The sequence below is a fragment of the Esox lucius genome, chromosome 15 (genome assembly GCF_011004845.1).
Source record: "Esox lucius isolate fEsoLuc1 chromosome 15, fEsoLuc1.pri, whole genome shotgun sequence".
NCBI classification, from domain to species: Eukaryota; Metazoa; Chordata; class Actinopteri; order Esociformes; family Esocidae; genus Esox; species Esox lucius.
The window spans coordinates 6,033,395-6,047,208 of record NC_047583.1 but is presented as its reverse complement, the minus strand read 5'-3'; the positions used below and the strand labels follow the sequence as shown (position 1 = coordinate 6,047,208).

The 13,814-nt window shown below is 45.3% G+C and overlaps 1 protein-coding gene across 7 annotated transcripts in view; it reads right to left on the bottom strand.

Annotated features, from left to right (window-relative positions):
* Window positions 1-2,013: 2,013 nt before the first annotated feature.
* map4k5 (mitogen-activated protein kinase kinase kinase kinase 5) overlaps window positions 2,014-13,814 on the bottom strand; it is a 44,451-nt gene continuing 32,650 nt past the window's right edge. For 4 of the 7 annotated variants that reach the window (XM_029125488.2, XM_034297220.1, XM_034297219.1 and 1 more), the window contains 17 exons: window positions 13,573-13,713; window positions 13,376-13,451; window positions 12,539-12,627; window positions 11,897-11,938; window positions 10,964-11,048; window positions 10,467-10,546; window positions 10,160-10,220; window positions 8,350-8,352; window positions 7,292-7,406; window positions 6,913-6,971; window positions 6,463-6,566; window positions 5,786-5,963; window positions 5,403-5,471; window positions 5,199-5,291; window positions 5,005-5,075; window positions 3,671-3,726; window positions 2,014-2,546 (listed from right to left, as the gene is read on the bottom strand). In XM_029125488.2, coding sequence (XP_028981321.1) covers window positions 2,459-2,546; window positions 3,671-3,726; window positions 5,005-5,075; window positions 5,199-5,291; window positions 5,403-5,471; window positions 5,786-5,963; window positions 6,463-6,566; window positions 6,913-6,971; window positions 7,292-7,406; window positions 8,350-8,352; window positions 10,160-10,220; window positions 10,467-10,546; window positions 10,964-11,048; window positions 11,897-11,938; window positions 12,539-12,627; window positions 13,376-13,451; window positions 13,573-13,713 — 1,410 coding nt within the window. In that variant the 3' untranslated portion in view covers window positions 2,014-2,458. The remainder of the gene's footprint in view (window positions 2,547-3,670; window positions 3,727-5,004; window positions 5,076-5,198; window positions 5,292-5,402; window positions 5,472-5,785; window positions 5,964-6,462; window positions 6,567-6,912; window positions 6,972-7,291; window positions 7,407-8,349; window positions 8,353-10,159; window positions 10,221-10,466; window positions 10,547-10,963; window positions 11,049-11,896; window positions 11,939-12,538; window positions 12,628-13,375; window positions 13,452-13,572; window positions 13,714-13,814) is intronic. The other 3 variants (XM_029125489.2, XM_029125492.2, XM_029125490.2) reach the window with 2 other exon arrangements.

Here is a 13,814-nt window from a genome sequence, read left to right as displayed (position 1 = left end):
AAGCTACGGGCAGAATTAAATATGGTATGTATTGTTAATAGCTTTTTTTTTTATTACAAAAACTGCATACATTAAAAGTTTTGCGAAGGGAACTCCAATGATGTTTCAAAGACCAAACACATTTCCCTTGTTTTGTCATTTAAATAAAATAAAAAAAAAACATGAACATGTACAAAAGTGCTTACATGGTGCAAATATTGAATAAAAGTAATGGTTTAAAAAAAAAGAAAAAAAAGCTACATTTACATTATATTCAACTTTCTAGAATGCAACCAAGCTGAAGGAAGAGAGAGAGAAAGATAACCGGCGTGCCTGCACGGAACTCAAATACCGCCTAAGTGTATTACTTCTGGGGCTCTGGTCAAAATAAGTGCCATTTCAGCCACCGTATTACACAGCAGTACGAGTAACCCAAACTGCTGAGCCACCTCTTGGCTACAGTAGTGGCCTCCAGTAGGAGGCTGCCGTTTCACCGGCATGACTATTCCATAAAGCGCCGGCATACACAAACCGGGTGATGACCAGCCTGAGTTAGCGCGATCACGCCGAATCATTCTGCATGACCACTGCAACGTCCGCTCTACCTAGTTCAGAGGGAACGAGAATTCTGTCCCAGTTATTTAAAGGGGCAGGAGAAAACTCTCCCAGTTATTTAAAGGGGCAGGAGAATTCGGTCACAATTATTTAAAGGGGCAGTTCTGCGTTTTTTTGAGTTATATCTAATTTGTGCTTCAATATCAATGAGCGTGAAGAGGGTTTCTCAACGCTGTTGAACCATGCTTGTTCTCATCTCAAACATTTGTAAATGTGTTAATATGGCTAATGTGCAGGGGGTTGGATAGTTTTTATTGGTAATTTTATGGTTAATAAAACCGTCGTCATTCCTGACATTAAACCACTTGACTGTGCCCAAGATCTTAGTTGCAGTTAGCCTTCTTAATCTCAGTTAGAAGAGTGACCGACCTGGCTGACTGGATGGGATTGATCCAGGCTGGTTGGATGGTATTAGCTGGCTGGGATTGATCCGAGCTGGCTGATATTGGCTGGCTGGATTGTATTGATTTGAGCTGGCTAGATTGTACTGGCTGGCTGGATAATATTGACCTGAGCTGACTGGAGTTAATTGATTCGAGCAGGCTGGTATCAGCTGGCTGGGTGGTATTGATCCAAGCAGGCTGGTATTGGCTGGCTGGTATGATCTGTTTGTGACTAAGACAACAGCAGGTTTGTTGTTATCTCAGCAACGCTGCTCGGCCCAACGTTCATTCATCAATAGGAAGGACATAAAAGATGTATATGTCCTAAATGGCACCCCATTCCCTTAACAGACAGTCAAAATAAAACCCCTTGATACGAGCCCCCCCCCCCCCCCACACACACACACACACAAAAATAGTTACCAAACCCTTTAACACTGCACGTAAATCCAACATAACCTAATATCGTTCAGAGATAAATAAATATGTTTTAAATTACCCACATCAAACAAAATGACATGGACTATTTTTCAAACCCAATCTATATTAGTTGTATTATAGAGGTGAAAGGTATCCCACTAGTCCAGGCCTAGCACATGGGCCCAAAGACTCTAGTAAAGGGAGTCCACCGACGGCTCAGCGCCAGAAAACCAAGCCATCACCCTGGACCAGATCTGAACGGCATGCAAGCCCTTTAATAGTCAGCAGCTGGTTAAAAACACATTGATACGACAAAGGAACTCCCATTCATTAACTCCCATTTGCTACCAGACCTAAATGTCTAAATAATTATGGCACTTATTTGCAGTTACAACTCTAGATACATGTTTTCATCTGGAAACAGTTCAGTAGAAGACTGAAGGAAGAGGTTGGTCTCAGTTCTAAGACCTTACTTCCTGCATTCTGTCTCTACTCAGTCCAGTCCAACAGTTGGACTGAAGGGGGGGGGGGGGGGGGGTAGGTGGTCTATAGGGGAGGGAGGGGTAGGTGGTCTTGGGGGGGGGGGGTAGGTGGTCTATAGGGGAGGGAGGGGGGGGGGGTCTAGAGGGGAGGGGGGGCGTAGCTGCTCATTTGCAACGGCATAAGGCTATTTGTTGGAAGATTTGTGCTGAGGAAGGAGGAGAATCTTTGCCTGGTCTGACCTTTTGGTTTGTGACCTTTTTGTTTGTGTATTCAGTAACTGGTTCCGGCGTTTGGTAACAAAGTTCTATGTTGAATCCTGGCTGTTCTCTTTTGCTGGACAGAGGAAGTGAAGGGTTGATTGATATGGTCGCTGAAAGTTTGCTGGTTACACACATCCACTCTCTGGCAAATCTTTACCAATCAGAAAGGAAACATATGGGTTGACCAATCCATTGAGACTCAAAGTTCCAGGGTTTGAATAGAGGGCCAGCGGCAGCTAACAGGGGCCAGGTTTAGGGCCAGACGAGGCAAGTAACGGTCATCCATCCAGGTGCCAGACAGGGTTCCAGGTCGGGGGGCTAGTAGCTGTTCTCGTGTCCAGCCAGGATGTAGAGGTTGCTGAGGGCTGTGGGGTTGTCCGTAGGCCGGCTTTCCAGGACCACCACCCTGACAGAGAGAGAGAGAGAGAGAGAGTGTACATGGGACAGACTCAACAGCACATCAGAACCCCCCCCCCCCAGGCTTTCAAAGAGCAGGGTCGGGCCCAATTCCATTCCCAGACAATTCAGGAAGTCCAGTTTCAATTTAAACCGTTCTCTCACTGCAATGCATTCAGCACCGCACGGAGTGAATGTCACATGACTTTGTGAAATTGACCGGAATTGAAATGGAACTGATCCTGCACCGTCACCATCAAAAGTTAACACGACACTTCAGATCAGGACGGGATGGGGTGCCATTGTCCCCCCCCCCCCGGTGTGACGATGCATCAGATGGAATTACACCAGAGAGAGGCAGATACTAACACCCGACCAGCATGGCACTGCCCAGGTGCAAGTGTGAATAAAACATGCAGGTTGGTCTGGCAGAGGAAACACTCTTCCTGAGGAATTGGAATAGAATGGGGCCAGCCCTGGGAGATTCCTCGTTGCTAGGAGATCTGTTCTCCAGTGGGTGAACAGTGGGTGGGTGTCCGGGCCCCCAGTAGATAAATACATTTTGGTGGTCTCTACAGTTCAGGACAACCGGCCCCTGCTTGCCCGACACTGTGTGTTCGTAGAGGCACAGGGACCACTGAAGCCAAGATGTGTGAGTTGGATGTCAGTGGAGTCCCGACATCCTGCTCACCAGGCTCAAAGGGATTAAACGCAGAAAGATCAAAGACGATAGATGTATTATGGGGATCTGAGACCTGCGGCACCTGTCTCGTCATGGCAACGGGAGAGGGAGTGCGAGTGGGAGAGCGGGAGGGAGAGCGAGACATCTGGGAACCTCTTCTGAAGAGGGCTGATGAAAACTCAGGAGAGGGCAAAACACAGGAGAAACAGTGTAGAGGGCAAGAGAGATGGAAAGATAGGAGAGACAGAGGGAGAGAAAGAGGGAGAGAAGAGAAGATACTAGCTATAACAGTTACCAGCCCTGCCCCTCTCTGCTTTATAGAGGTCAAAGGGCATGGCATGAGTCACGTTTCCGGCAGAAAGGGCAAGGGAAAATGGAGGGAAGATGGGGGAGCGAGAAAGAGAGAGAATCAAAAACACAAGTCAGTCAAGAGAATAGATTTAAGCACCAACCTGTCAGAGCCAAGCAGGCGAAAAACTCTGCTGGGATCTGAAATCTCCTGGGTGACCTGCACAGTAACGAAAGAACAGAACAAAAAACATCACTTAATGACATGCCTGCTTCAATTATGACTCAAAGTATTAGTGAACCGCCAGAGGGAAACATCAGGGAAACATCTGCATGGAAAAACTAGCCCTGTAAATGTTTCTACTGAGGGGAAGCTGACAACATCGGAAACCCCTGTGACTTCAAGCGGGCAGTTCACCTAAAACACCAGGAAACTCTTTGAGGTGTTGTACATTACTGGAGTAACACTTCGCCTGGCAACACAGAACGTTCAAACATGGGCAGTAGTAGGACTTCACACACATACAACACAATCCAGACCACCACCACACGGGCCGGGCCGTGGTTATAGTAGTGGCAGCTAGGCCGAGCTTAGAGGTGTCAGATGGACACGTGAACACACAGGCGTTTCCTTTGTCAACATGGCCCTGACGGGTCACTTAATTTGTTTGGGTCCATGTAGGACACCTGGCAGGCAGACAGACACACAGACACTGAAGCTGAACAACAAGGTGTGTGTCCACCTGCTGGTAATGAAGTTGTCAGCCATTCACTGAGTTACCTCCTGTATAGCTGACCACGAGCATTGTAAACACACAATGTGACACTGTGTGTGTGTGTGTCCCCCACCCCACACACACAATAAAACCTCAGAGATCAGTGTGAGGTGAGGCATTCTGTTCCTAATGAAAAGTGATAGGGGTCGTCGCCCAGGCCAGTCTTTTCACTGTGCGCTGGCTGGGGTCTCCGCCGTTCCAGGGATCGAAGACAACACGTTGGCCCCGTCAGAATGTCACAGGTCATACACTATTCATGTTCCATCAGGAGTGAAACAGCTGCACAACAGAAGCAGCGGGCAGGGCCTTCAATAATTCATCCGTGGCTCTCCTGGATGACTGAAGACAAGCTTCCCAGGGGAGGAAGGCAGGGACGTGAGGGGATAATGGAAGCCTATTGATATGGTGGCTGGCCGGCTAATCGCTCCAGTGGGCACCTCAACGCTTTATCATCATCATCATCATCATCCCCAGGTACCCTAGCCGTTAGGGCCCCAGGTACCCTAGCCGTTAGGGCGCCAGGTAACCCAGCCGTTAGGGCGCCAGGTAACCCAGCCGTTAGAACATCGGGCCTGTAACAGTAAAACTCCAGATATCACGGTACATGATGGGTACAACAGGGTACATGGAAGTGTGACTGACAATGTGTGGCACCATGTTTAGAGTCAGGTTGTATGGTTCATGACACGCCTGAAGGATATGGCTACTACAGTAATGCCTACCTCATTGGACTTGAAGCTCTTTCCCTGCATGCCGTGCTTCCAGAAGGCCAGAACACTGTCCTGAAGGCACACTGGAATAGTAGAGGGATGTTAGCCGCTGTTAGCCAGCAGATGGCTTAATGCGTGGTTATTAAACATGTTAAATCATCATTTAATAATATACTAGGTGAATCATATTCAAAAGCTAAACATACCAACAGATCCAATGGTGAAGTCAAAGCTGAGCTCTGACGCCAGCTTTTTGTTGGACTTTAATCTTCCCTGGAGGTTAACAATCTTGAGATTTTCTAGTAAAAGAACCAGAGAAAGCTTTAGAAAGGTGGCTGATAATATTGAGCTCTTTGTGACGCATCAAGGAGGTCAATTTAGAGGTGTTAGAGGTCAGAGGTCATCCTTACTGTCCAGGCACACTAGTACGGTGTCCCTCTCCAGCTGGGTCACATGGATGGCGTCCACCGCCTGACCGGCTGAGGGAAGACAAACAGAGTGGTCACAAAAGCAGTGTCCATACAGGCATCCAAGACATGATTCAAATAGAGCCATATGTACTGCATTATGAACCATTTATATGCGGAACTAGCCACACTAGTTTCGCATTAACAAAAGTGGGATGGGAAATAATATAAGACGGGAAATAATATAAAAATGCTACATATCTTTTGAACTAGAACAATATTGGCATTTCTAAAAGGTGGCCTAGAAACAAATTGTGTAGTCAGCCTTGGCTTGCAACATTATGAAACACCAGTACAAATGGAAATTAATCGATTTTGTTTCTTACTTGAGCCCATCTCAGTGAACCAGGAGGAGCAGGAGTTTAGGTTTATGGTCTCGAAGCGGACCACCTGTCCTGGCTCTGTGGCCTGGCTGATGGCCACACACACCATGGGATACTCCTGCTCTGGGACCACCAGCATCTCAAACACCTTGAGGGGGCTGGGCAGCGGGAAGTCAAAGTTCTGAAACAGAGGGGCGGAGAGATCGAGCAAGAAAGCAAAAGTGCCAGAGAGAGACAGAGAGGGAGCACAGAGAGGGAGGGAGTGACAGAAGTCAATAATAGTGAAACCTAACTAAAGCAACTGTAACAGTATTAAAGAAGTAATACTACTAACATTCAGTGAGGGTCCACGTAATCATGAGGTACTACAACTAACATCTAGTATTGAACCATGTAATCATGAGGTACTACAACTAACATCTAGTATTGGTACACATAATCAATAAGTACTAGAACTGTAACATCTACTATTGAACCACATAATCAAGAGGTACTACAGCTGTAACATTTAGTACTGAACCATGTAATCAAGAGATACTACAGCTGTAACATCTAGTATTGAACCACATAATCATAAGGTATTCCAACTGTAACATCTACTGTTGAACCATGTAATAATGAGGTACTGTAACTGTAACATCTAGTATTGAACCATGTAATAATGAGGTACTCCAACTGACCTTGATGAGCATGAACCTCTGCATGGGTTCGTACCACTGTAGCAGGACGATGCCAGACTGCAGCGCTCCACACAGGTACTTATGACCAGTGTAAGGGTTCCTCACTGAGGGAAGACATTGGGATTTGTGATTGTGGTAGACAAAATGTGCCCACACAATTGTTGTATAGACAAATATCATATTAACATAATTCTATTGCATGCTGTTAATAGTATATTTATTGGATTTACATTACATTAATATTATAAAACACATAATATTTATATTACATTTCATTCATATTAGATGCAAAGAACTTGGTAGACCAAATAAACGATGAACCCGATGCTTAACAACCACTTGTAATAAAGTTGGGTGGACCAGAAAGATTTCTCAAGACAACTAAAACACACTTTGGTAAACAGAGACAGAGCTTGGCTGCGTGGCATTCAGACCCTCCAGCAGACTCACCGATGCAGCACTTGTGGCAGCCTTTTGTGTCAGGGATCTTAGTTGTCAAGGCAAACCTCCTAAGAAAACAGTAAGCACCGGTCAAAGACCACAGGAAGACCAGCTGTCGCCATGGCGTCAGTTAACGGGGATCCGTATAAACAAATACAGTTGTATTACAGTGGCATGTGGTGGCGACCATAGAAATGTAAATGGGAGAAGCCAGACCACAGGAATTTGATGTCTGTTCTAGTTATTCTATGTTCATGGCGGTGCCTCCCTTTTGCCGTGTCTCACGGAACACAGATCCATTAAACATTGAGGCGAACTGGTCAGAGGACGTAGTGTGTGTCCCGCAACTCTATGTATCACATGGGCAAGGTCTTGGGGGGTGTGTCACCTGGGTAAGATCTTGTCAGGGAAACGGTGTGTGTGGAACTGAGAGGCCAGGCCAGGTTTTTTCAGCTGTTCAAATAGGCCGATCAAGTTGTGAGAATACAGCTGGAAAGTTTTTCCTGTGAGTACATAGAAAACATGCTAGCATCACATAATGTAAACAAGAATATCACATTCCTAAATGGCACCCTTTTCCCAGGGCTCGGGGGAAAAGTAGTGTGCCATATAAAACACTGACATGGTCTTTTCTTGGGTCACAACTCGTCGTGATGACAGTGCTTCTAATACTGTTGAATAGGTGTGGGTGATGTTACAATGAGATCCACTATTAATAATGACCGACAACCACCCTCAAAATGTTTCTTAGTTCAGCATTATTGTTGAAGATGCTTAATTCCAACACTGATCCACCCAATTAAAAGAGAACCGACAGAAGACCACAAAAGCAACGATAGGTTAAAGGACATGGGGAACTGGATGAGAAGTGGATGGGAAAAGGACGTATGGCTGAAGGACTAGATGCCGTTATTATAAATGAATGTAAATGTACTCATCGTTCACAGCTATTTATCTCTATGGACCGGGACATCACAAGAGATTGGGAGAGACAGAGGAGTGTGCTGGGATCACAGCTCCATGGAGCTGTGATGTTTAAGCCAAATACCAAATAGACCCCTATGCCCAATGCCATTAGGCCTCTGAAGAGACCTGAGGACATTTTAAACTGTAACCAACACGGTAACTGCTCCATCTGATAAGCTAGGTGGAAATTTCCCCAAATTGCTTTGGCCAATCGTACTTTATCTTCTGACATTAACAAGACTGGCTTGTCAGTGCTTTTATTTAATTATTATGAATCAAAATTATTTTCCATAAAAAAAAGGTGCATTAACAAAATGAAAGTATTGATTGGTACAAGGCATCAGCTCTAGGGGTCCACTCGGGCTCAGGCCTTAGAGAGGTTAGGCTGAACGGTCAGGGGGTCAAATCAAACACAGCGGTGTGGAAGTTGAGGATAATGTGACGAGTGTGATGGTGATGACAATGCGTGATGGTGATTACCTTCTGACGAAGCCGGTTAGTAGAATACCAAATCAAGCCAGACCAGAGGAGAGCAGAGCAGAGAAGGGACAGAGTCCAAGAGGAGGGAAGAATAAAACACATTACATATACTGTGAGCCCAGGCATTGGCCTACATTAAGTATACAGTACCCCACACCATGCTTCCAGAAAGCCCTGTGGTTAGCGTGCTTTGTCAGTAACCGAAAGGTTGCTGGTTTGAATCCCTCAGTGGACAAGTCGAAAGATTTGTGGTGCCCTCGAGCAACAGACTTCAGCTTAGTTGCACCTGCAAATTGCTCGGTATGTAAGTCAGTTAAATTATTTACATTTAAAATAAATCACGCCTCTTTCCCAAGTATCTCTAGTCCCACCCAAAGTGCACCTGTTCACTTAATTGATTAGGAATGACTGGTAGAAATATGGCGAAGATTCAATGTAGCCCAAGCCTCCACAACAGGCCAATGCTTTTAGATTTGTGGGAAGCAGCCAATGAATGCACTTCAGGAGGTCATTATTGGGACATACTCCTAGTAATAATTTCCATAAGGTACGAAATGCTTACTTTCTTAGAAGAGAGCAGCATGAATAAAATTTAACAGAAAGTGGTTAAAAGGCAGCAAAAGCACACGTGTTACAGACTAAATACACAATGGGCATAATCTAGCTGAAGTATCAAGTCTCTTTCAGAGAAAATAAAACTCTTACTTTCCTATTTCTTTTTTTTCTTTTTTGTATGGTTTATCCAAATTTACAGTTTAGAGATATCCAATGGTATACCTATGGCTTGTGGAGGAATATCAACCACCGGTCTGAATAATCCCCATATCCACAACAGCAGCATCGGTATGGGCTTATTGTATTCATGGTGTTCAGGTAAGGCAGAAGCAGAGACAGATAAGAGTACAACCCAGCAGAAGGTGGTGAGATAGTAGTCGTCATCAGGTGGTTATGATGCCTGTATCTGCCCCAGTCATTCACCAGACAGAGACATCAGGTGGTTATGATGCCTGTATCTGGCCCAGTCATTCACCAGACATAGACATCAGGTGGTTATAATGCCTGTATCTGCCCCAGTCATTCACCAGACAGAGACATCAGGTGGTTATGATGCCTGTATCTGGCCCAGTCATTTACCAGACAGAGACATCAGGTGGTTATGATGCCTGTATCTGGCCCAGTCATTCACCAGACATAGACATCAGGTGGTTATGATGCCTGTATCTGGCCCAGTCATTCACCAGACAGAGACATCAGGTGGTTATGATGCCTGTATCTGGCCCAGTCATTCACCAGACATAGACATCAGGTGGTTATGATGCCTGTATCTGGCCCAGTCATTCACCAGACAGAGACATTGGGTGGTTATAATGCCTGTATCTGCCCCGGTCACTCACTAGACAGAGACATCAGGTGGTTCTGATGTCTTTATCTGCCCCAGTCACTCACCAGACAGAGACATCAGGTGGTTATGATGCCTGTATCTGGCCCAGTCATTCACCAGACATAGACATCAGGTGGTTATAATGCCTGTATCTGCCCCAGTCATTCACCAGACAGAGACATCAGGTGGTTATGATGCCTGTATCTGCCCCAGTCATTTACCAGACAGAGACATCAGGTGGTTATGATGCCTGTATCTGGCCCAGTCATTCACCAGACATAGACATCAGGTGGTTATGATGCCTGTATCTGGCCCAGTCATTCACCAGACAGAGACATTGGGTGGTTATAATGCCTGTATCTGCCCCGGTCACTCACTAGACAGAGACATCAGGTGGTTCTGATGTCTTTATCTGCCCCAGTCACTCACCAGACAGAGACATCAGGTTGTTGTTGATGATGTAGAGCCAGGTACACTTCCTGGGGAACAGCTGATGGGGAGACCAGAACACAATTTGTCGGCTCTTTGAATTGGTGCTGGTTTTACAACTTTTATGATCCTACCACTCCCAGAGATAGAAGCTCATATGATCCTACCACTCCCAGAGATATCAGCTCGTATGATCCTACCAGTCCCAGAGATATCAGCTCGTATGATCCTACCAGTCACAGACATTAACTAATTTTCCCAACAATCCCAGAGATATTGTCGCAAATGTACCTTGTATGTTTCTTACCTGTTCCATGGTGGCCTCATGCAGCTCATTCAGGTTGAGGGTATAGATCCCATCCTCTGTCCCAAATATGAGGTACTGGTCTGGAAAACAGTTTCAACAAAAAACATTTCTCCCACCTGGGTAGTGAACTGCATTTTACTGGGCCGCTTTATTTCTACAGGTTCTGTGATTCAGATTGCTTGTGTCTTCCATTAAAAAAAAAACTCCACAGGTTTGAACGTTTCTACAGATCAGAATATTGGCTGCAGTTGACTAACGAGGAAGCACACCAAGCTGCCTGAATGGAACAGACCCAACAAGCACAACAATTGAAAAAATAAACAGCAGAACCACCACATACCAGCCAGGGTACACCAAGATGAGGAAGCACCAGGACATTCTACTGACAACCCCACTCATTGTGATGGTCTGTGCATGTGTATGTCTGTAGGTGGGCGCATGCCTGTATAGTAGCTTGTTCGTGTGTGTGTGTGTGTGTGTGTGTGTGTGTGTATTACCTTTGGTATCAGGGTGTATCCACGAAGTAGCACAGTTGATTTTCAGTGGGCAGCCATCAAACACTTTGGAGAAACAGGCACCCATCTAGAATGAATGAAGGATATATACAAGTTTGCCAAATGTAAATGAACAACCTGAGCAGGGTTTCCGTGGTTGAGTCTCAACCTAGAGAGAATCTGGGAGATCATCCTTCTGAGCACAACCTGAGCAACGCTGCTGGACACAGTCCACAGTCAGCATGATAATTAGAGAGAAGACCCTTGGATACATCTTTCGACAGACTCGTCCAAACATCGTTGACAGACAATGACAGACAATGAAAACGTTTATTTATTGAATTCATAGAAAAGGTGTGTGCATAGTGAGAGCAGTACAGGAATATTGTGAAGTAACAGTGAATATATCAGGTTACGACTTGTTACAAAAGCCAAAAACTGTATGAATATCAGTGAATCAGAACAATTATACTGACTACTCCTATAAAACACATTTGACACAATAATTAAAACAAGCATTAAGTGTAGTAGTTCTTTTGGTCAGGTCATGTCGATTTATTTCGTGGTAGTAGAGACATGGCCATGCATTGTCTCGCAGCCAACATATAATAATCAGATATCAGTTCCATTAGCTGACCTTTTTCAAAAAAAGACAACTTAATAGCCTTATCAAGGGGTTGTGTTTTCAATGTTGGTTACACAATGCATAACCATTGTTTAGAAAGAAACACAACATTTTATTTTTCAAATCTCTTTCTCTAAAGAACGTCACCACAGGAAATCTTTCTGCACAATTGCAAGCAGTGCATGCAAACCCTGCATAGAACCTTGTTTTAGAACCCTGCTTTAGAACAGGACCCATAGTGCTCTGGCCAAATGTAGTGGCCTAGAAAGGGAACAGGGTTCCACGTGGGATACAAACATCCAGTCACTCACCAGGACTTTAGGTGTGGGCGGCAGGCCGTTGATAGCTGGTTTCTGAGGAGAAAAAAGACCAGTGTTAGGACGACAGAGGAACGCTGCTAAAACAATCAACTATCATGTTGCAGCAAGCTGGTTTGCCAAGCCTAACGCAGACTCCATTTGCTCATTTTTTGTAAATCTGACTGTTGACTTCAAGAATCCCGTCCCTGTTTCTGTCTCCTTATATGGTGAACTGCTTTTCACCAGAGCCCTCGGGAAAGTAGTGCAACCCACAGGGAACAGGGCTTCACTGGGGACTCGGCCCTCACTGTCACCACGCTATTGTGTTCTGTTTCCCCAACTCTGACAACACATTGACAGACCCTCCACATCTGTCGCAGCCGGAGTACAACCACAGGGTTCCTGCTGAAGTCATCTAAAAGTCAGCAGGAGGAACACACAGAGATCTGACACTGACAGTCCAGTAGGAACAGGGACGCACTCGCAACTGCACGAGAGTGCCTGTTAAATGACTTGCATGTTTAAAAAAAAAAGAAAAAAAGAAAAAATGCAAATACCAAGGAATCTTCTAGAATTACAAAAGCGTTTCACTCCTATAAACGAAAGAAAAACTTACTGGTAAGGTAAGACAAACCCACACATGGACACACTCACCGGGAAGTCTTTCTTGTCCTTCCCGCGTGGCCGGCTGGGAGTGGTCTTGGGACTGTCCCCATTCTGACTTCCATCAGAGTCGTCGTTATCTGGGGGGGGGGTCATCGTTTTATAAGAGCAATAAGGCATCTCAGCGGTCGGTGGTACAGTATATGGTGAATATCTCACCGCTAGCGCTGTGTCCAGGCATGCTGCAAATCATCGTGCCTAAAAACGGTTCTTGGCCTCGGCCTAGTGGCCATATCCCGTTGTGTCTTATTGCTTACATATACATCTGAGGGTTTATAACTGACATGTAAAGGGATTCTCTGAGGGTTTATAACTGACATGTAAAGGGATTCTCTGAGGGTTTATAAACAACATGTAGAGGGATTCTCTGAGGGTTTATAAAGATGTAAAGGATTCTCAGAGGGTTTATAAACGATATATAAAATAATTCTCTGGGGGTTAATAAATGACATGTAAAGGACTTTCTGAGGGTTTATAAACAACATGTAAAGGATTCTTTGAGGGTCAATAAGCAACATGTAAAGGATTCTCTGTGAGGATATTGCACTACATGGTAGCTATAATATCCAAAGTAAATGCCAAAATAATGTACTTTTCAGTACATTTATTTTCACAGTCACCTGTATCTGCAGCACAACAACAGCTAGTTGTCTTACCTTTAAACACATCTGAATTACTGAGGAATTTGTTTTTTGAACAACCGATTGCTGGGAGATAAGAAATTAGTTCCCATTTAGTGTGCTAACCTCAGTCAGTTCAACAAGAGACCTAGACATACTGGCATATGGGTGAAAACGTGACTGGGTTTACGTGTGTGCATTTCCCTACCGGGGTCTGAGGACGTGGTGAGCAGGCCGGGGCTACTGACGCTGACCGACAGGTAATCTGGGGTGGAGTGCTCCATCTGAGAATCACAACACGCCGGTTAACTCATGGGAAACTCCCTCAGCACGTTAAGTTTCCCGGGGCAATAAAACACAGAACGTCACGGATGGTCTAACACGGTGGACACCACAGTTAAACACCTTGTTGCCTTGCTCCGGGGTGCTCAGTCTCCGAGGGTTCACGCCCAGACCAGGACCGTTCTCGGAGCCTGGAAACCTCCGGATGGTCGAGCACCGCTCATCATTCAGACCCAACTCATCTGACGAACTGTTCAGGCGGGGCTGACCGGAGACGGACACGGTTAACAGTCTCTTTGTCAAACTAAAACCAAGTCTAATGAAGTGTGTGCAGGGTAAACCCCAGTATAGTGAATAGTGTGCAG